The 23269-nt window shown below is 40.5% G+C and overlaps 1 protein-coding gene across 1 annotated transcript; it reads right to left on the bottom strand.

Moving 5' to 3' along the window:
• Positions 1 to 11: 11 nt before the first annotated feature.
• On the bottom strand, positions 12 to 23061 carry LOC117307521 (zinc finger protein 677-like). The gene is given in 4 exon segments (XM_033844052.2): positions 12 to 1196; positions 1199 to 1501; positions 18181 to 18334; positions 21229 to 23061. Coding segments are annotated over 4 exon segments (1479 nt in total). The 5' UTR covers positions 21244 to 23061; the 3' UTR covers positions 12 to 189.
• Between the last annotated feature and the right edge of the window lie 208 nt (positions 23062 to 23269).

Raw genomic sequence — 23269 nt, 5'->3', positions numbered from 1 at the left:
AGCTTTTGATTTGCACTTCCCTGATGATTAGTGATTCTGACCATCTTTTCATGCGCCTGCTGGCCATCTGTATGTGTTCTTTCTCCCTGATAGAGTCCCATATGTTGAGTAAGGCTTGAATACACGCATAAATTTTGTCTGAATCGCTTTATTTTTAAAGTTCCTTTCTACTATGAAATCGGATGATCCCTAAACTTTTGAATTTTGAATGATAGCATTACCACATGTGTGAGGCTTACGTTCGTTTTCAATATGTATTTTGAGATGCCTGGTGAGGCTTGCTAATTGAGTATGAGCTTTGCCACACTCGTTACATTTGTGAGGTTTTTCTCCAGTGTGGATTGTTTTATGTTGAATAAGATATGAATGTCTTGTGAGGGCTTTGCCACACTCATCACATTTGTAAAGTTTCTCTCCAGTGTGAGTTCTCTCATGACCCCAAAGTTGTGACCGTTCAATAAAAGCCTTATCACATTTATTACATTTAAAAGGTTTTGCTCCTGTATGAATTCTCTGGTGTGCCAGAGGGTTTGAACGCTGCGTAAAATGCTTGCCACACTCATAACATCTGTGTGGTTTCTCTCCAGCATGCATTTTCTGATGTCTACTAAGGTGTGAAAACTGGGTAAAGGCTTTGCCACACTCATGACATTTATATGGTTTCTCCCCAGTGTGCATTCTCTGATGATTTGCAAGGTGTGAATTTCGACTAAAGACCTTGCCACAATCATGACATTTGTAAGGTTTCTCTCCTGTATGCACTCTCTGATGTGTTGTGAGGTGTGACTGGTGGTTAAAGGCTTTGCCACACTCACTACATCTGTAAGGTTTCTGTCCAGAATGAATTCTCCTGTGATTCCTGAGGTTTGAGCTTTTGCTAAAAGCCTTCCCACAGTCATTACAGCTGTAAGATTTTTCTCGAGTGTGTGTTCTCCTGTGCTGCGCAGGTGACAACGTGTTTTCCACACTAGGAGGAACTCTGTGAAGTGGTGAAGCTGAGGAACCACTGCTGACTGGCTTCTCACCTTGACCGCACACATACACTTTCTCCTCAGCTGCACATCTCTGCAGCTGAGCCGCCTGAGCCTGCAGCCTCACTCCAGGTCTACTTTCCAAACACTTGAGATCTCTGTTTCTAGCAAGGCTGATGTTATTTTTCGTTGTTAACGAACTTCTTATGGATGGCCTGTCGTGGTGAAATATTCACGTGCATTACTTCTTACAGAAACACTCTGAGGAAGATTAATTAAGGACTTATTATCTTGATCGTCTCCATGAGTGAGATTTTTGTTACGGGTCAAAAGTACTTCTTTGTCATTTCTTGCATCACATCCCCACTCACTCTCACACTCCTGCACATCTGCACAGACTTCCTTGAGGTCAAAATCCTTGATGCCATGACTTTTACTTCTTTCTAATGTCACTAGATGACCTAATTCTCCTTTAGTAATGTCCTCTCTTGGTGATAACTCCTTGATTGCAAATCCAGCAGAATGGCTTCCTATTATATAGAGTTGGAAAATATTTTACGTTGAATTAGATAATTACACAAAAAATAATACAATGAACACAGAAATTCTTCAAGCATGGTCTTCAAACACTACTGTGATATAGTTTTTTTTAGTTTTCTTTTTATACATTTTCCCATATTAATGTTTTCTCTGATCTTAGATAATTAAATTTCAAGCACACACCCAATGTACTACACATATTTTTTGCCAGATAACTGGATAATTAAATGATCCTCCATAATTAGAAAGCTTATCTATTGATACGTACTGGCTTATAGAACTGGAAGCATAAAATCAAAATTGAGATTTGAGACTGTCTTCCCTAATCCTTAAATTTATAATAATGTTTAATAACATGAATATGATGCAAGAAAAAATATTTTTACGAATCTGTACATCAAAACAATACTTGATAAAACATTTTTGTAAACCATGATAAATCTAACAGGTAAGTTAGTAAGTAACCACCGTTATACAAAATAATAGTCTCTGGGGCTTCCCTGGTGGCGCAGTCCGCCTGCCGATGCAGGGGACACGGGATCGTGCCCCGGTCCAGGAAGATCCCACATGCCGCGGAGCGGCTGGGCCCGTGAGCCGTGGCCGCTGAGCCTGCGCGTCCGGAGCCTGTGCTCCGCAACGGGAGAGGCCACAGCAGTGAGAGGCCCGCGTACCACAAAAAAAACAAAACAAAATAATAGTCTCTGGAATTTAAAAGATTTGAGTAAGCACCGAAACAAAAACAAAGAAAAACAAAGAATTTTCATTCCAGAAGGAACACACGATAGGAAAAATTTAAAAATATCTTGATAAGCACTGAATTTTGAAATATCACCTTCAGGTCAACACACATATGTATGAAATTTAAGAATTAGGGAAAACTGTCTGAAATCTCAATCGTGATGTCAAGCCTGCAGTTCTGTAACAGCCAGTACATAGTTCAACTACCTACTATCACTTAATTATAGTTATATGGCAAAAATATATGTATATATAGTATATAATCCATGCTTTGAAATTTTGTTCTCTAAAGTCAGAGAGAACATCTGTATGGAAAAAAATTACAAAAAGACAACAGCCAAAATATAATGTAAGCCAAGGTCAATCTCATAATAAATATGACAAAAAAATGACATATGTTATTAACTAAAGGTAACTTTACAGCCCTTACTATATGCCATGCAATATTTCAAACCCCATAACAGCATTAATTAATTATTCTTGAGCTAAATTATCACACATTTTCATAGAAAAATAAAGGGCCTGGGACTTCCCTGACAGTCCATGGGTTAAGGCTCCATGCTCCCAATGCAGGGGGCATGCGTTCGATCCCTGGTCAGGGAACTAAAATCCTGCACGTCACGTGGCATGGCCTTAAAAAAAAAAAAAGTAGAAACAAGAATAAAGGACACTGGGACTTCCCTGGTGGTCCAGTGGGTAAGACGGCATGCTCCCAATGCAGGGGACCCAGGTTCGATCCCCAGTCGAGGAACAAGATCCCGCACGCATGCCACAACTAAGAGTCCACATGCCACAACTGAGAAGTGCACATGCCGCAACTGAGATCTCGCATGCTGCAACTAAGAGTCTGCAGGCCGCCAAGTGAGAAGTCCGCATGCCACAACTAAGAGCCTACATCCTGCAACAAAGATCCCACATGCCAAAACTAAGACCCAATGCAGCCTAAATAAATAAAAATAAAGGACCCAAAATGCTTACACATCTATCCCTAACTCAGAAAGGAAATTCAAAGGCCAAGGTTTGAACCTGGATGTGCAGAATAACATTGACATGTTCATATGTATTAAGCAGCACCGCCCATCCAGGCAGTACAGATTTTAAGAGGTCCCAGGTAATACCAGTTTCTTAGAAATGTTTCTAGGAAGATAAGGGCAGTGAGTTGTGTCACTTATACTGTGACTGTTCTACCATTCCCAGATGATAGGAATCACGTACAGCACGTGTTGATGTACACAGTGACCAGACCGAGTTGCTGATCTGAGCAAACTGTACTGTGTGCAAGTAGGGGTCCTTCCTTATGCAGTGTGTGGGGTATGGGGAGGGGTGGGGTCTTATGGGAACTGGGGAGCCCAAGTGCTAAATACTGACACAGTACTAAGAAGTACCAATAGAGTTCACTTAGATCCACAAAAATCTGAGGGAAGGCCAGGACTGGGATTTAACAAAGCAAGAGTGAAGTAGTGGGCAATGTGGGAGCACTGCTTGTGCTTGCAAATCTATGGGAAGAGGACTGTACTGCAGCAGATGAAAGCCTAACCTTGGGAAAAGAAGAACCGCTGTAGCAAGAAGCATAAACATGACTCATTCTATGGAAACTCTATTGTTGGTATGAAGGAAATGTGGAAGATATTAGGAAGACAGAGTGCTGTTATGGGAAGACTGTAGGTTTACATCTATTCCAATATTTGCTCTAAACATGATCAAGCTGAGTATCCCACAAATTCCATTCCTAGGCATGTATTATTTGTTCCGGAAGATATGTACAAGAATGTTCTTTGCGGGACCTAAAAGCAAAACCTGGAGAATGAATGAATTCACTCTGTGTGAACACATGTGGATGCAATAAAACCCTCTCAAGGGTACAGCAGTGGAGGATGATCATGGTTGCTGGATGATGATCTCTTGGCAGGGGCGACAGGTTGACTGGTGGAAACAAAGCTAGCAGGAGGCTTTTGCCAAGGTTTAACCTCTGTGGATGTGATTATATTTGGTAAGAATAACTTGTGAACTACATTATATATTTTTAAAATAGAATATCAATTTTAGCATGAATTTTCAGTGCAAATATCTTTGTTATAGATATAACAAAGTAACAGAATCTCTTAAAAAAAGAGATTTTTTTAATAAAAGTAATAGAATCTCTTTTGCTGGAATTGTTTAAAGTATTTGAAATCACATCTTTGGATCTTTTAACATAATCCCAAATATCTAAGAGACATCAGATGAGAAGTGCTCTTACTATATTTATTACTATAGATAATACTTACTCTTATAATGAATCAATAGAAAATAACATGTACTTATCCAAAAGTAATGAATTTTTTAAAAAATAGATTTATTTATTTTTTTGGCTGTGTTGGGTCTTGGTTGCTGCATGCGGGCTTTCTCTAGCTGCGGCAAGCGGCGGCTACTCTTCATTGCAGTGTGTGGGCTTCTCATTGTGGTGGCTTCTCTTGTTTCAGAGCACGGGCTCTAGGCGTGTGGGCTTCAGTAGTTGTGGCACACGGGCTCAGCAGTTGTGGCTCGTGGGCTCTAAAGCGCAGGCTCAGTAGTTGTGGCGCACGGGCTTAGTTGCTCTGCCTCATGTGGGATCTTCCCGGACCAGGGATCGAACCCATGTCCCCTGCATTGGCAGGCGGATTCTTAACTACTGCACCACCAAGGAAGTCCCCCAAAGTAATGAATTCTGACTTCAGAAACAGCAACAGAAAACGGTACCCTGAAGGAGCATTACTAAATGACCCAGAGCACAGAATGATTTGTATGGACAAGTGTTGTTCACAGCAGGGTTTAAGCATAGAAACAATTCTGCGAGTGCCCAGCTGATCCATGGCAGAGTTCTATGTGCAGAGATGTGGTTGACAACATAAGCAGCCAATTAACAGCCTGAAGAACAGGACGATAATAGGATGTATATCAACAAGGACCAGGTGACTTTTGATAAAACTGTAAAGACAACTGGGAAAAAAGAGGCTTCCTAGAAATATGTAGTACAAAGAATGTAAGAAAATTTCTGGGAAACAATAAGTGTTACAAGCGATAATAATGAGGAAACCATGGAGTGTAAGAAAATTACCTACTTCCTTAAATAAAATGAGATATTTAAATATTAGTATACCATGATGTGCAAGAAGAATCTAGACAGGGAGAATAATTATTAGAATAAATTATTTGTAGCAAAAATCCCAAAACATTGAAATTAAAATAGAAATCAAAACTTATTTATAGGGACTTCCCTGGTGATCCAGTGGTTAAGACTCTATGCTCCCAATGCAGGGGGCCCAGGTTCGATCCCAAGTCAGGGACTAGATCCACCCATGCTGCAGCTAGGAGCCTGCATGCCACAAGTAAAAAGATCCCACATGCTGCAACGGAGATCTTGCACACAGCAATGAAGATCCAGCATGCTGCAAGTAAGCCCCAGTGCAGCCGAATAAATAAATAAATATTTTTTAAAAACTTACTTGTAGAAAACTCTGGCAAGTCAATTGAATGTTATCTCTGTGGCTAAGACAATAACTAAATTTTAAAAGTATGTTCTGAAGATATGAAAAATTCTCTATTTATAAAATGCCATAGATTTAATTGAGGAAACTATGTGTTAAAACAAATGTGATACCATTAAACACCTATGACAATGGCCAAAATCCAAAATATGGAAAACACCAGACATTAGAAATGACGTGGAGCAGCAAAAACTTTCATTCATTACTGATGAAAATGCCAAATGGTAGAGCCACTTTGGAAGAGTTTGTGGTTTCTTACAAAACTAACATAATCTTAAATATGATCTAGCAATCACACCACCTGGAAGTTACACAAATGAGCCAAAAACTTCTCTGCATGCAAAAACATGCACATGAAATAGAACGAATAATCCTAAAATTTGTATGGAACCAGAAAGACACCAAATAGCCAAAGCAATCTTCAAAAAGAATAAAAAAGGTGAAGGCATCACATTCCCTGATTTCAAATGATGTTACAAAGTATCATAATCAAAACAGCATGCTATTGGCCTTAAAACAGACACATAGGGGCTTCCCTGGTGGTGCAGTGGTTGGGAGTCCGCCTGCCCATGTGGGGGATGCGGGTTCGTGCCCCGGTCCGGGAGGATCCCACGTGCTGCATAGCGGCTGGTCCCGTGAGCCATGGCTGCTGGGCCTGCGCGTCCGGAGCCTGTGCTCTGCGACGGGAGAGGCCACGGCGGTGGGAGGCCCGCGTACCGCAAAAAAAAAAAAAAAAAAAAAAAAAAAACACAGACACATAAGTCAATGGAAGAGAATAGAAAGCCCAGAAATAAACCCATGCATATGCAATCAATAAATTCACAACAAAGGAGCCAAGAATATGCAAGAGGGAAAGGACAGTGTCATCAATAATTAGTATTGAGAAAACTGAAAGGCACATACAAAAGAATGAAACTGGACCACTATCTTACACTATATGCATAAATTAACTCAAAACAGAAATAAATACTTGAGTGTAACACCTGAAAAACAAACTTCTAGAAGAAAACAAAGAAAGCTCCCTGATATCTTGTCAATGATTTTTTGAATCTGAAATCAAAAGTAAAAGCAAAAGAAACAAAAATAAACAAGTAGGTCTACATCAATCTAAGAAGTTTGTGGACAACAATGGAATCTATCAACAAAATGCAAAGGCAACCTAAAGGTTGGGAGAAAATATTTGCAAATCATATATTTGATAAGGGACTTAATATCTAAAATGTATAAAGAACTCACAACTCAACAACAAAAACAACAAAAATTCTGATTAAAAATTAGGCAGAAGATCCAAACAGACTTTCTTCCAAAGAAATCATACAGATGGCCAACAGATACATGAAAAGACGCTGAACTTCATTCATCATCAGGGGAATGAAAATTAAAACCACAATGAGATATCACCTCACAATTCTTAGAATGACTTTTATTTAAAAAAAAAGATAAGAAATAACAAGTGCTGGCAAAGATGTGGAGAAAAGGGAACCCTTGTGCTCCGTTAGTGGGAATGTAAATCGGTGCAGACACCATGGAAAACAATACAGATGTTCCTCAAATAAATAAAACAGAACTAACATAATATCCAGCAATTCCACTTCTGGGTATTTACATGAAGAAAATGAAAACACTATCTTAAAAAGATATATGCATCTCCTGGTTCATTGCAGCATTTTTTTTTTTTTTTTTTTTTTTTTGCGGTACACGGGCCTCTCACTGTTGTGGCCTCTCCTGTTGCGGAGCACAGGCTCCGGACGCGCAGGCTCAGTGGCCATGGCTCACGGGCCTAGCCGCTCTGAGGCATGTGGGATCTTCCCGGACCGGGGCACGAACCCGTGTCCCCTGCATCGGCAGGCGGACTCTCAACCACTGCGCCACCAGGGAAGCCCCACTGCAGCATTTTTAAAAAAATATTTATTTGGCTACGCCGGGTCTTAGTTGCAGCACGTGGGACCTTCGTTGTGGCATGTGGGATCTTTCGTTGTGAGCATGCAGGCTCCTTTAGTTGCAGCATGCGGGATCTAGTTCCCTGACCAGGGATTGAACCCAGGTCACCTGCATTGGGAGCACTGAGTCTTAACCACTGGACCCGAGGAAGTCCCACTGCAGCATTATTTACAACAGATGAGTAAACAACCTAAGTGTCCATAAAAAAATAAATGGATAAAGAAACTGTGAGATGTGTATCTATACACAATGTAATATTATTCAGCCATTAAAAAGAATGAAATCTTGGGCTTCCCTTGTGGCGCAGTGGTTGAGAGTCCGCCTGCCGATGCAGGGGACACGGGTTCGTGCCCCGGTCCGGGAAGATCCCACATGCCGCGGAGCGGCTGGGCCCGTGAGCCATGGCCGCTGAGCCTGCGCGTCCGGAGCCTGTGCTCCGCAACGGGAGAGGCCACAACAGTGAGAGGCCCGCGTACCGCAAAAAAAAAAAAAAAAAAAGAATGAAATCTTGACATGTGTGACAACATGAAGGGCATTATGCTACCTGAAGTGACATGCAGAAAGACAAATACCTTAAGATTTCTCTTACATGTGTAATCTTAAAAAAAAAACAAAAAACCTAAAGACACAGAACAGATTTGTAGTTAACTAAGGCGTGGGGTGGGGAGGTTGGGAAAAATGGACAAAGGGGATCAAACAGTTTTTAAAAAGTTGTTAATGTGCTGCTTTCTATTTTCTATACCCTAGGAATTCAAAAAACGTATTTATAATAAATGATGCATTTTTGTTTGTTTTTTACAGAAAAGCTAATTACAGATATCAATCACCAGTGCTGTATTTAAAGCAAACTACATCTAATTTTTGAATTTTCACTTTTTGGCATTATGCACATCATGAATTTTCCTACTAAATGCATCCTAGTAACAAGCCAGGATGGACAAAAAAGAAACAAATACACTTTAGCTCCACTTTATTAGACAGATATTAGGAAAAGGATCAACTAAGACACTATCATCTTCCCAAAGGATTAAGTCAATGGAAGGTGGCTTTCCTGTCAAATGAGGTGACACTGTGCCCCCTAGACCAAGGTTTCTGGGAGTGAAACATTTTTATCTTGGTCAAAATAGGTATTATATGTTGAAAATTACTTTTGTAAACAGGAAATGTAAAGCCAAGATGAATGTGGCCAGTAGAGAGTAGCCATGGCGGGATCTAAGGAGAGCAGCATGGGTGTTGTGACCAACATGATTATTTCTGCAAACACAGTTCTCAGAGGCTGCAGGCAAGGTTGATATTAGTTGAAACGAAAGCACTCCCAAGTGGGCCTAAGCACCTTTCATCCCAGAAAGTTAAGACTCAGGAATTCATATGGCTAACCTGAAGGCCTCCCAGTCATGAAAATCCATTTTGGGACTGTTAACTGTGGATACTACAGAAACCTCGTATACAAAAAAAAATCTAAATAAATAATATCTCCTGCAGCCTTTAAACCTCTGCACCCTAAAAGTGAACAGGAAACATACAGAATATAAAAAATACTTACCAACCATATATATATACGTATATATATCTGACAAAGCACTTATATTTAGAAGATATAAAGAACTTTTTACACTCAATAGAAAGACAAATAGCCCAATTTAAAAATGGACAAAGGATCTGAGCAGATATTTCTCCAAAGAATATAGAAAAATATCCAATAAACACACAAAAAACAGATGTTTAACATAATTATTCAATAGGGAAATGCAAATCAAAACCAGAATGAGATACAGCTCCACACCCCTTAAATGGCTGTAATCAAAGAGACAATAACAAGTGTTGGTGAAGATGTGGAGAAACTGAAAAATTCATACACTCACTCCTGGTGGAAACGTCAAATGGTGCAGCTGCTTTGGAAAACGGTCTGGGGGTTTCTCAAAAGATTAAACAGAAAATTACCACATAACCAAGCAACTGCACTTTGGGAGGGAGGGAGAGATGAATAGGTAGAGCAGAGTATTTTTAAATAATGAAATCACCTTTTATGGTACTATTATGCTACAAACATGTCAGTATATGTCTAAACCTATAGAATATACAACAGCAAGAGTGAACTCTAACATAAACATGGACTTTGACGTGTTAGTTTGTGTCAGCGCAGGTTCATCAGTGATAACAAACATACCACTCTCGAGTCGGGTATTGCTCACTGGGGGGGGCCTGCATGTCTGGGGTAGAAAATGCACGGAAACTCTCTATAACTTCCATTCAATTTTTCCGTGAACTTAAAACTCCTTAAAAAAAATAGTCTATTAAAAGAAGGTGTATGTGTTCATAGCAGGTACTAACGAATATGAAACAGAGTAAGAGGAATAACTCAGACTAGTTTTTCAAAAATTTCTAGAGGTTATACAGCTTTTGGGGAAAGAAATGTTAAGTCATAAACACTCAAGATTAAGAAATCCTGTAAAATATAAAAAGAGATATTTATTCATGAGTCCACAACCCCAAATTGTAGGTATAAAACAAACAACACTAAGAATACCATAGAGCTTCCCTGGTGGCACAGTGATTAAGAATCTACCTGCCAATGCAGGGGACACGAGTTCGAGCCCCAGCCTGGGAAGATCCCACATGCCATGGATCAACTAAGCCTGTGTGCCACAACTACTGAGCCTGCACTCTAGAGCCTATAAGCCACAACTACAGAGCCTGTGTGCCAACTATTAAGGCATGCGCCTAGAGCCCATGGTCCACAACAAGACAAGCCACCGCGACGAGAAGCCCACGCACCACAACGAAGAGTAGTGCACTGCAACGAAGAGTAGTGCTCGCTCGCCGCAACCAGAGAAAAGCCCGCGTGCAGCAATGAAGACCCAACACAGCCACAAACAAAATACATAAAATAAATAAATTATTTTAAAAAAGAATATCATAAAAAATATGGAACTAATGATTGAATAAAGAAAATGAAGGTCATTTATAACAATGAAATTTACAAGACGAAAGTATCAGTGGCTTGAACAAAACAAATAACAATAGACTTTTAAAACGTCAGCATCGACTACAACTAGAAACAAGAAAATTATGAAATGAAAAAGCTCACCAGTAAAGGCAAACATAAAGTAAATGCAGGAAATCATCCACACACAAAGCTAGCACAGAGGCAAAAAGACAAAAGTAGTAAAATCAGCTATATCCAAAATAAGCAGTTAAGGGATACACAAAAAAACAATTAGATGTAAAATATGCTATCAGGGACTTCCCTGGTGGCGCAGTGGCTAAGAATCCACCTGGCGATGCAGGGGACACAGGTTCAAGCCCTGGTCCGGGAAGATCCCACATACCGTGGAGCAACTAAGCCCGTGCACCACAACTACTGAGCCTGCATGCCACAATTACTGAAGCCCATGTGCCTAGAGCCTGTGCTCTGCAACAAAAGAAGCCACCACAATGAGAAGCCCGCACACTGCAGCGAAGAGTAGCCCCCCCTCACTGCAACTAGAGAAAGCCCGCGCACAGCAACGAAGACCCAATGCAGCCAAAAGTAAATAAATAAAAATAAATAAATTTAAAATATATATAGGGCTTCCCTGGTGGCGCAGTGGTTGAGAGTCCGCCTGCCGATGCAGGGGACACGGGTTCGTGCCCCGGTCCGGGAGGATCTCACATGCCGCGGAGCGGCTGGGCCCGTGAGCCATGGCTGCTGGGCCTGCGCGTCTGGAGCCTGTGCTCCGCAATGGGAGAGGCCACAACAGTGAGAGGCCCGCGTACCGCAAAAAATAAATAAATAAATAAAAATTAAAAAATAAAATATATATATATGGTATCGAAAACAGTAATCATGAGGAGTAGAGTATAAATGCAGGGTTGTTAAAATGCATTTGAAATTAAGAGATCAGCAACTTAAAACAATCACATACATGAGACTGCTATACAAAAACCTCATGGTCATTGCAAACCAAAAATCTATAATAGATAATACACACAAAAAAGAAAAAGGAATCCAAATATAACACTAAAGATAGTCATCAAATTGTAGGAGAACAGAAGAAAGGGAAAAAATGACCTACAAAGACAAATCCAAAATAATTAATAAAACAGCAGTAAGAATATACATATCGATAATTACCTCAAATGTAAATAGAATAAATGCTCCAACTAAAAGAGATAAAGTGCATGAATGGATACGAAAACAAGACCTGTATATACGCTACCCACAAGAGACTCACTTTAGATCTAGAGAAACACAGAGACTGAAAGCGAGGGGATGGAAAAAGGTATTCCATACAAATGGAAATCAAGAGAAAGCCAGAATCCCAATTCTTATATCAGACAAAATAGACTTTAAAATAAAGACTGTTAAAAGAGACAAAAAAGGACATGACATAATGATCAAGGGATCAATCCTAGAAGATATAACAATTACATATGCACCCAACATAGGAGTACCTAAATATGTAAGGCAAATATTAACAGACATAAAAGAAAAAATCGACAGTAACAATAGTAGAGGACTTTAACACCCCACTTATATCAATGGACAGGTCATGCAGACAGAAAATCAATCAGGAAGCACAGGCCTTAAATAACGTGTTAGACTTAATGGACTTAAGTGTAATGGACTTAACGTAATGGACTTAACTGATATAGAAAGAGCACTCCATCCAAAAGCAGCAAAATAGACACTCTTTTTAAGTATGCATGGAACATTCCCCATGGATAGATCACAAGCCAGTCCAAAAAACAAGACCTGGTAAATTTAAAGAGACTGACTTCATATTAAGCATCTTTTCTAACCACAACACAGACTAGAAATCAACTGCAACGAAAAAAACTGCAAACAACGCAGACATGGAGGCTAAACAATATGCTACTGAACAACCAATGGATCACTGAAGAAATCAAAGAGGAAATAAAAAATACCTAGAGGGAAATGAGAACAAAAACACGATGATCTGAAACCTATGGGACGCAGTAAAAGCAGTTCCAAGAGGGAAGTTTATAGCAATACAAGCTTACCCCAGGAAGGAAGAAAAATCTCAAACAACCTAAACTTACACCTAAAGTAACTAGAGAAAGAAAAAGAAACAAAAACAAAACTTAGTAGAAGAAAAGAAATAATAAAAATCAGAGCAGAAATAAATAAAATGGAGACTGAAAAAACAAGAGAAAAGAGAAGGAACCAAGATGATGGAATAGAAGGACGTGGAGCTCACCTCCTACCACAAACACATCAAAAACACATCAACATGTGGAACAAGTCTCACAGAATAGCTAATGAAGGCTGGCAGAAGATCTCAGACAACCAAAATTGCAAAAAAGGGACTTCCCTGGCAGTCCAGTGGTTAAGACTCTGCCCTCCTACTGCAGGGGGCATGGGTTCTAGCCCTGGTCAGGGAACTAAGATCCCGCATGCTGCACATGCTGGCCAAAAAACCCAAAAAATTGCAAGAAAGATCACCACGTAACCAGGTGGGATGAAAAGAAAGAAAAAAAGAAAAGAAGGAATCGGAACAGCACCTGCAACCCTGGGCGGGAGATGTGAAAGAGGAAATGTTCCCTCACCCTGGGAACCCCTTGACTGACTGGGATATCAGCTGGGGCAGACAGAGAGCTTCAGAGGCTCAGAGGGGTGCGCACCAACCAGCCCGTGGCAGGCAGAACAAAGCCAGCACTGACGATCCATGCCACCTCACTGCATTCCCCAGGCCAAAATGCATGTCTGCTGGTGCACGAGGTGACTGGGTGCTGAAACCTGAGCTTCAGAAGACAGACCCAGGGAGTGGACTGCAGTTGGCTGCACGGAGACAGGCTGCAGGGACTGGAGTGTGGTACGTGCCACAACTGGGGGTGTATACAGACGGAACCAGGGCCTGCCACAGAAGTGCCACTGTTAACGGGTATACGAAGGGGAGGGGAAGGGCCCCTGCCATGGCAGCCTAACTCTTGGCAAGTTCACAGCAGGTGCAACTCCGCCTCTATGAGCTCTCGGAGCACGGAAGCACCAGCGTGTTACCCAGGTGCAGAGGCAAGGCTGAAATCAGAGCCGATCCCCAGGGGCCATGCGATTTAGGAAACAGGACTGAAATCTGAGCCCACTCTCTGCAGCTATGCAATCCGCAGATTTACTCTGCAGCTGCAGCCCCACCAGTTTTGTAAACTCAGCGTCTGCAGGACACCCAAGAGCGTTACGGGTGCTCCCGTGGCTGGAACAGGTCCAGTGTTAGCAGCTTTGGGCTTTGCGGGTGCGTGCATGGAGCGGCAGGGCTGAGGTCTAGGCTACTTCTGCACCTCCTGCACTGGGTCCAGAAGGGCAACTACTGTGGTACCGGCACATGACTTTAGTGGATCTGCACTTACAGATCTTCGCTGGTGACTTTATGAACACAGAGCCTGAGGGTCACCAGGGCCAACTGCTGGCATTCACACGGCTGAGGTGGGGCCGAGGGAAATGCCAACAAGAGTGTACTCTGTGAACCCGAACAACGGGTGACAGGCAGCACCACAGAGCATACTCGTCAGTGGACAGCTCCTGCGGAGGAATACTCAGCGGCTCCTCTCCCAGCAGCAGTACCTCACCCTGAAGCTCAGAGACAGATATGGGAGCTTCTACTCCAACAACTGGGGAGCACCCTGCCCCCAAGAGGGCTGAGACAAATACAGAGCAAAGAGGAGGTCCTGCTCCACATCCAGCGCAGGCTCTGGTCCCCACAGCACTAGTCACACCACCTATCACGGGGATAATAAACAGCACACACTGAAGAAGGACGCGGCAGGCATGCACACTGAAATCGGCCCTGGCACCAAAAACATCACACTCATGCAGGCTACACAAGGATGCTCTCACAGAAAAACAGCCCTCCAAGGTCATGGTAGTAATAGATAACTTATCTCCTTCAATCATAGGGTGAGAGAAATATAGATAAAATGAAGAATCAGAGGAACCACTCCCAATTCCAAGATCAAGAGAATTCCCCTGAAAGAACAAACAGTGAAACCAACCTCTCCAGTGTAACAGGCTCCAAATTCAAAAAGAAGATAATAAAAATAGGAAGGAATTAAGAAAGGCTATCAACACAAAGGGAGATTACTGTAAAATGTAACTAGAAACTATACAGAGGAACAAGTAACATTAGAATATTCATTTGCCAAGATGAAAGCCGAGGTAAAGGCAACAAAGAGCAAAATGAGTAATGCAGAAGAACGAATAAGTGACCTGGATGATAGAATAACGGAAATCATCCAACCAGCAGAGCAGAAAGACAAATGAAAAAAGAATGAAAGCAACATATGAGACCTATGGGATAATATAAAGCATGCCAATATCTGCATAATAGGGATCCCAGAAGGAAAAGAGAAAAGGGGATTGAAAATGTATTTGAAGAAATAAATGAAACAGACACTAAAAAAAAAAAATAGAAAAGATCAATGAAACTAAAAGCTAGTTCTTTGAAAACATAGACAAAATTGATAAACCTTTAACCAGACTCATACAGAAAAAAAGAGAGAGGGCACAAATCAATAAAATCAGAAATGAAACAGGAGGTTACAAATGACACCACAGACATACAAAGAATCGTAAGAGACTACTACAGACAACTATACGCCAATGAAATGGACAACCTAGAAGAAATGGACTAATTCTTAGATAAAATCTCCCAAGACCGAACCAGGAAGAAATAGAAAATATGAACAGTCCAGTTACCAGTAATGAAACTGAATCAGTAATTTAAAAACTCCCAAAGTTAGAAAAGATACATGCACCCCAATGTTCACTGCAGCACTATATACAATAGCCAAGACATGGAAGCTACCTAAACGTCCATCACCAGATGAATGGATAAAGAAAATGTGGTGTATATATACAATTGAACATGATGGAGCAATAAAAAGGAACAAAATAATGCCATCTGTAGCAACATGGATGGACTTAGAATTATCATACTAAGTGAAGTAAGACAGAGATAAATATCATACGATATTGCTTATATGTGGAATCTAAAAATTAAAAAAATGGTAAGAATGAACTTATTTACAAAACAGAAATAGACCTACAGACATAGAAAACAAACTTATGGTTACCAACGGGGAAAGGGGATAGGGGAGAGATAAATTAGGAGTTTGGGATTAACATGTACACACTACTCTATATAAAATAGATAACCAACAAGGACCTACTGTACAGCAAAAAGAACTATACTCAATATTTTATAATAACCTATAAGAGAAAAGAATCTGAAAAAGATTATATATATATATGTATAACTGAATCCCACTGCTGTACGCCTGAAACTAATAACAACTTCATAAATCAACTATACTTCTATTGAAAAAAAAAAAAACTCCCAAAGAACAAAAGTCCAGAATTAGATGGCTTCACAGGTGAATTCTACAAAACATTTAGAGAAAAGTTAACATCTATCCTTCAGAAACTATTCCAAAACATTGCAGAGGAAGGAACACTTGCAAACTCATTCTATGAGGCCAGCATCACCTTCACACCAACCAGAAAAAGATATCACGAAAAAAGAAAATTACAGGCCAATATCACTGATGAACATACATGCCAAAATGCTCAAGAAAATAATAGCAAACTGAATCCAGCGATACATTAAAAGGATCATACACCACAATCAGGTGAAATTTATCACAGGGATGCGAGGATTTCTCAATATCTGCAAATCAATCAATGTGATATACAAATTAACAAACTGAAGAATAAAAACCTTATGATCATCTCAACAGATGCTAGAAAACCTTTTGACACAATTCAACATCCATGTATGATAAAAACTCTCAAAAAACCAGACACAGAGGGAACATACCTCAACATAATAAAGGCCATATATAACAAACCCACAACTAGCATCATACTCAATGGTGAAAAGCTGAAAGAATTTCACCTAAGATCAGGAGCAATACAAGGATGCCCACTCTTGCCACTTTTATTCAACATACTTTTGGAAGTCCTAGCCACAGCAATCAGAGAAGAAAAAGAAATAAAAGGAATAGAAACTGGAAAGAAAGAAGTAAAACTCTCAAGCTTTGCAGATGACATGATACTACATATAGAAAATCCTAAAGATGCCACCAGAAAACTACTAGAGCTCATCAATGAATTTGGTAAAGTTGTAGGATACAGAAATAATACAGAAATCTGTTCCATTTCTATACACTAACAACAAAGTATCAGAAAAAGAAACTAAGGAAACAATCCCATTTACCATCACATCAAAAATAAATAGATAAATATTTAGGAAGAAACATACCTAAGGAAGTAAAACACCTGCACTCCAAAAACCATAAGACACAGATAAAAGAAACTGAAGATGACACAAACATATGGAAAGATATACCATGTTTTGGGGTTGGAAGAATCAATATTAAGAATCATTTTTAAAATGACCATACTACCAAAAACAATCTACAGATTCAATGCACAAATGGCATTTGTCACAGAACTAGAACAAAAATTTTTTACATTTCTATGAAAACACAAAAGACCCCACATAGCCAAAACAATTTTGAGAAAGGACAGCGATGGAGGAATTGTGCTCCCTGACTTCAGACTATACTATGAGATCATCAAAACAGTATGGCACTGACAAAAAAACAGACACACCAATCAATGGAACAAGATAGAGAGCCCATAAATAAACCCACGCACTTACGGTCAATTAAACTATGACAAAGGAGGGAAGAATATACAATGGAGAAAAGACAGTCTCTTCAATAAGTGGTGGTCAAACTGAACAGCTATATGTAAAATAAAGAAATTAGGACATTCTCTAATACCATATACAAAAATAAACACACAATGGATTAAAGACCTAAATATAAGACCATAAACCATAAAAATCCTAGAGAAAAACATAGGCAGAACACTCTTTGAAAAACTGCAGCAATATTTTTTTGGATCTGTCTCCTAAAGTAATGGAAATAAAAGCAAAAATAACCAAAGGGACCTAATTAAACTTAAAAGTTTTTGCATACCAAAGGAAACCATAAACAAAATGAAAAGACAACCTACTAAATGGGACAAAATATTTGCAAGTTATATGACCAATAAGGGATAATATCCAACATATATAAACAGCTTATACAACTTAACATAAGAAAAACATAAAACTCAATTAAAAAATGAGCATAAGAACTGAGTAGACATTTTTCCAAAGAGGAAGTGAAGATGGCCGATGAGCACATGAAAAGATGCTCAACATGGCTAACCACCAGGGAAATGCAAAGCAAAACCACAATGAGATATCACCTCACATCTGTCAGAACGGCTATCATCAAAAAGAACACAAATAACAAATGCTGGTGAGGATGTGGAGAAAAGGGAACCCTCCTATGATGTTGGTGGGAATGTAAATTGGTGCAGCCACTGTGGAAAACAGTATGGAGGTTCCTCAAAAAACTAAAAATAGAACTACTATATCACCCAGCAATACCACTTCTGGAAATATATCCAAAAGCATGTTAGGTGCTCCCTTAGTTACCGACTTCCAGAGAGAAGTTATCCTCACTCAGGGAGAGCAGGTTCCTGTAGGTCTCCAGCATCACGTCCCTGTACAAGGTCCTCTGAGCAGGGTCCAGGCATTCCCACTCCTCCTGAGAGAACGTGATGGCCACATCCTTGGACGTAAACAGTCCCTGAAAGGAAAGCACATTTCACCAAGTGGACAAGGAGAGAGTTCTGAGTTTGACACAAACTTACAGAAACAGACACGTGTAAGGACTGATTTGTCTGGGGTGAATGTTCTGACTGATCCATGTAAGATAATTTTGAGCAAGTTACGCTTCTCTTTATGTAACCGAGGTGAAATGCATACAACATAAAGTCAACCATTTTTAAAGTACCATTCAGTGGCACTTAGTACATTTATAATGTTGAACAACATCATCTTTCTTGTTCAAAAATATTTCAATCATCCCCAAAGGAAATCCTTTACCCATTAAGCAGTTGCTTCTTTCTCCCCCATTTGCCTCAGTCCCTGGACACCAGTAATGCAATGTCTCAGTGGATGTACCTGTTTGGGATATTTCCATGTAACTGGGATGGTATAAAATGTGACCTTTTGTCTGGTTTCTTTCACTGTGAATAATTTTTTTGGCTCAGCCATGCTATAGTTAGGTATCAGTACTGCTTTCCTTTTCAAGGCCGAGTAATATTCCAATGTATGAGTAAACCACAGATTATTCACTCATCCTTTGATGGACATTTGGGTTATAACCACCTTTTCTCTAATATTAATAGTGCTGCTGGAAGTTTCACATAGAAGTATGTGTTTGAATACGTGTTCTCAATTCTTTTTGGTATTTATCTTGGAGTGGAATCACTAGGTCACATGGTTTTGTTTTCCACAGTGGCTACAACATTTTACCAGCAATGTATCAGGATTCTAACTCCTCTACATCTTTACCAAAACTTGTTCTTTTCTGTTTTATTATAGGCATCCTATCGTGTGTAAAATGATATCTCATGGTGGTTTTGATTTTGCATTTTACGAATTTCGTTGAACATCTTTTCATTTGCTTGTTGATTACTTCTATATCTTCTATGAAGAAAGGTCTATTAAAGTCCTCTGTCTATTTTATAATTAGATTCTTTGTATTTCGGTTCTTGAGGTACAGGTGTTCTTGAGGTATAGGAGGTAAAGGAGTTCACCTTTCTTCTGTTTACAGTGGATAATTCCAATTAACCTATGTTCAAGTTCACTAGTTCTTTTTTTTTTTAAATTTATTTATTTTATTTATTTTTGGCTGCATTGGGTCTTTGTTGCTGTGCACAGGCTTTCTCTAGTTGCGGAGAGCGGGGGCTACTCTTGGTTGCGGTGCGCAGGCTTCTCATTGCGGTGGCTTCTCTTGCTGCGGAGCACCGGCTCTAGGCCTGCGGGCTTCAGCAGTTGTGGCGCATGGGCTTCAGTAGTTGTGGCACATGGGCTTAGCTGCTCCACAGCATGTGGGCTCTTCCCACACCAGGACTCAAACCTGTGTCCCCTGCACTGGCAGGTGGACTCTTAACCACTGCGCCACCAGGGAAGCCCCAAGTTCACTAACTGTTTATTCTGATTGTCAATCTGCTGTTGGTACTTTTGAGCTCTAGAATCTGCTGTTGACAAATTTCAGGTTTGGTACTTTTCAGCTCTAGAATTTCTAACTCTATCTCTTTATTGATGTTTTCTGTTTCTTGACACAATGTTCTCCTACTTTCCTTTAGTTCGTTCTCCATGGTTCCCCTTAAGTCTCTGAGTACGATTCAGACAGTTGATTTAAAATCTTTATTTAGTAACTGTAGTGTCTGTGCTTCCTTATGAACACCATCATTAACCCGATAATCATGCTCAAGCTTCCGATTCTGGAGAAATTCTTAGAAATCTGTAGTAAAGTCGGCATGCTCAGAAGCAGCCACTATGACCTGTTATTTTATCACAGTTAAAACTGTACAGGACCAATGTGTCTTCATTAAGAAAATGCTCCATGAGGATACAAAAAAAGAAAGTCAACTCTAAGTGTATTAACACGAAAACAAGTCTAAGATATATGGTATGTAAACATTTAAATGTGCAGAATAAAATCCCATAACAAAATTTTATTAAGGAGTACTTTCTAAAATCACACTACCATATATAAATGCATTTTTGTAAGATTTGCAGTGGGGATTAACAGTGGTTTCTGATGGAGACAGTAAGTGACAGTGTAAGATGCGACAGGGAAGGGGATATTTTACTTCTTAGTCTCTAAACTGCATCGCTGTGTGTAGCTGAACCATGAAAATATATACATGAGATGTTTAATACAAAAAAAAAATAACACTGAACAAGAACTAGTAAAATTATAATTCACCTCCAGCCTTTCTGATGACAGAAAGTTCTGCTCTTATGTCTTGGCTAAATTATAACCATTTTTATCTAAAACACCTGCTGCATGAGAGTCCCTATGTGAACACTACAGGCTCTGTGAGATGAATATTTTGTAAATAATTTAAAGAACGCTTATTGTTAGATGACACCCTACCCATTCCTTAGGTCTGTTTCGAAACTTCCCATTCTATTTTAAAGTGTTCATATTTTAGAGCCAGAAACACACTGACTTCTTTAACTTCCAACACACTTATAAAATCTGACAAAGCAAGTCTCCCCATATCAGTCTTCCTTCCCAGACCTCCTCAGGTATTCGTGCACAGCAGTACATCACTTACACATGTAGTCGCTTTCATCCTGGGTTACGTGGAGATGAAGGGGCACCCAGAAGGGTGCACTACACAACCCTCACTGCCCTACCTCACTGACACCACAGAGCCGACTCCCCATCTCCAATCCACGCCTGAGCATAAAACCTTTCACGGATGACCACCTGAAAGGGGGCTCTTCCCAAGTTCCCTGTCACTGGGTCACAGTGACATGGAATCAGGGAGGTGAGAGGAGACTGAGGGAAGGCCCTGTGTGTGAGTAAATCGGACATTTCAGAGACAGAGAAGATTAATGAGCCCAAACTGTGTCATTTTAGGAAGGAGAGAACAAATCAACAAAGAATATGACTTTTACCTGTGAAAGCTCCATTCCTTCTTCTTTCCTCCTCCTCTGAATTTCTTGTTAAGATTCTTCAGGTAAGATGATTCTGTGGGAGCGAAATACGCTGTTTAATGCTTACAACCAACATACCCCCCTTCTGGCATCCGCCACAAAGCTACCAGAAGGAGAACCTGAACGTGGGGGAAAGACAGTCCTTTGCTGCCAGCTGTTAACACGAGGGATACAGGGACAATAAACTCCTACACGAAGATCAGTTAGTGAGCTTGTCACCCACTTCTTCAGGAAGCCCTCCCTGCTGCCAAAATGCCCACTTGACTGCAACTGCTCCGTCCTTTGTCCACTTGGCACTAATGCAAAGGACAGTGCCTCCTCCAACTCCTGCTCTCTTCCGGAGGCAGCCAGCGTCCGGCGACCGGTCGGCACAGGATGTGGAAGCTTGTCCCTGTTGTTAACTGGGAGCAGCTCTGGAGGGGCCACCCCAGCTCCAGAGCTCCCTGCTCGAGCGATATTGAACAATTTGTCCCGAGGGTGATGGGAAACCATAAAAGATTTAATGCCAAGAGATGATGCAATCAAACTTATGATTTACTCCTGATACAGACAAGCTGAGAAAAAGGTATGCCTCCATCTCTGGGCCTATGCCCCTGGCCTCTTTTTTAAGCATTTTCCATAATTGCTGGAGGACTGGAATATGTTTAAAATTTCAATTATAACCAGGCAAACTGCTCTCCTCTATCTTCTCCATGTCACAGGTGGGTACACTGAGGCTCGGAGGGGGAGTAATTTTACCAAGTTACCCTGAAGAAGTCTGAGTTGAATGAACAGAACTAGGTGGAAGTGGCAGCCTGGATAGGTTTAAATAGAAAAAGTTTGTCCTAATTCCAGATTACCTTTCATATTCCCGAGCAAGAGAAGCTTCTCTTTCATGGTTTAATCAAATTCAAACGTTTAATTCCTCTTTTCCAGAAAACATTATAGTCAAAAAATATGAAATTACAAATAGTTATTCCTCCAGAAAAACAAGAAAGAGGGTCACCTGTGGAGATAAGCCCTAACAATCTCTTCATCATGAACACATGGGTTCTGTGGGAACAAAGTTTCACATCAATCTAGAAAAGGCTGGAACCTGGGGCCCCTGACTACAGTGCCTGCACCTGGACAGAGGTGTCCTGAACAAGGAATACAAAGAAGCCATAAGGCACTAAAAATAACTGCATACATGCACAGCTTGGGCAAACAGCTTATGAACAATAAGAAACAAAAAGGCCAAAACCCAACTGCCACTTCTGAGGTGCTGAGAGCAAAAGCAGGGTACTGCACATGATCCCTGCACCCAGCACCACCAAGGGGGTGGGCAGACCACCCAAGCTACACCTCAGGCCCGACCCACCGATCTGCCCCTACCCTCACCCCCTTTAAGGGACCAGCTCGCACCACACACCCCCATCAGGGGGCGAGCAAGGGCACCTGTTTCTTGTTCTCGCTCACTTGTGCCACAGCACGAGTCCCAATAAAGCTTTGCCTGAATTCTTCGTCTGGCCTGTTATCAATTTCTACTGATTAGAGTCCAAGAACCCAGGTCAGTAACAAATCCAGCCCATCAGTTAACATCTGCACAGAAAGGACAAAGGGGACTTGGGGGGATAATCTACTTAGTTGGACACTTAAACTCAGAGCTCACTAATTGAGCAGATCACCTGAGGGAAGAAAGAAGCTACTGAGTACTAAACTAACTGGTTAAACTAGGTTTTGAGTGTTAAAAGACGATCACCACCCTTACCACATGCATAGTGAAGTTATTTAGCAGACATCAAAGAATAGTTCCAATACAGGATACAGTAGAAAGCGTATAAACCTCATAATCTGAACAATGAAATTTAGAGTGAAAACAATTTGGACATTTAAAACATACCCAATCGCTTCTGAGATTAAAGTTAAAACAAGTGTGAGGATATATCAAATCTTAAAAAGATTGACATGAGCCATAGTAAGGCAACAGTACAAAAGCACGGTGTGGTGGCACAAATACTTCCCCCCATTTCTTAGAAGGGAA

The sequence above is a fragment of the Tursiops truncatus genome, chromosome 19 (genome assembly GCF_011762595.2).
Source record: "Tursiops truncatus isolate mTurTru1 chromosome 19, mTurTru1.mat.Y, whole genome shotgun sequence".
Lineage (NCBI taxonomy): Eukaryota > Metazoa > Chordata > Mammalia > Artiodactyla > Delphinidae > Tursiops > Tursiops truncatus.
Note: the sequence above shows the minus strand (reverse complement) of the source record. Positions and strands in the feature narration are given on the sequence as shown.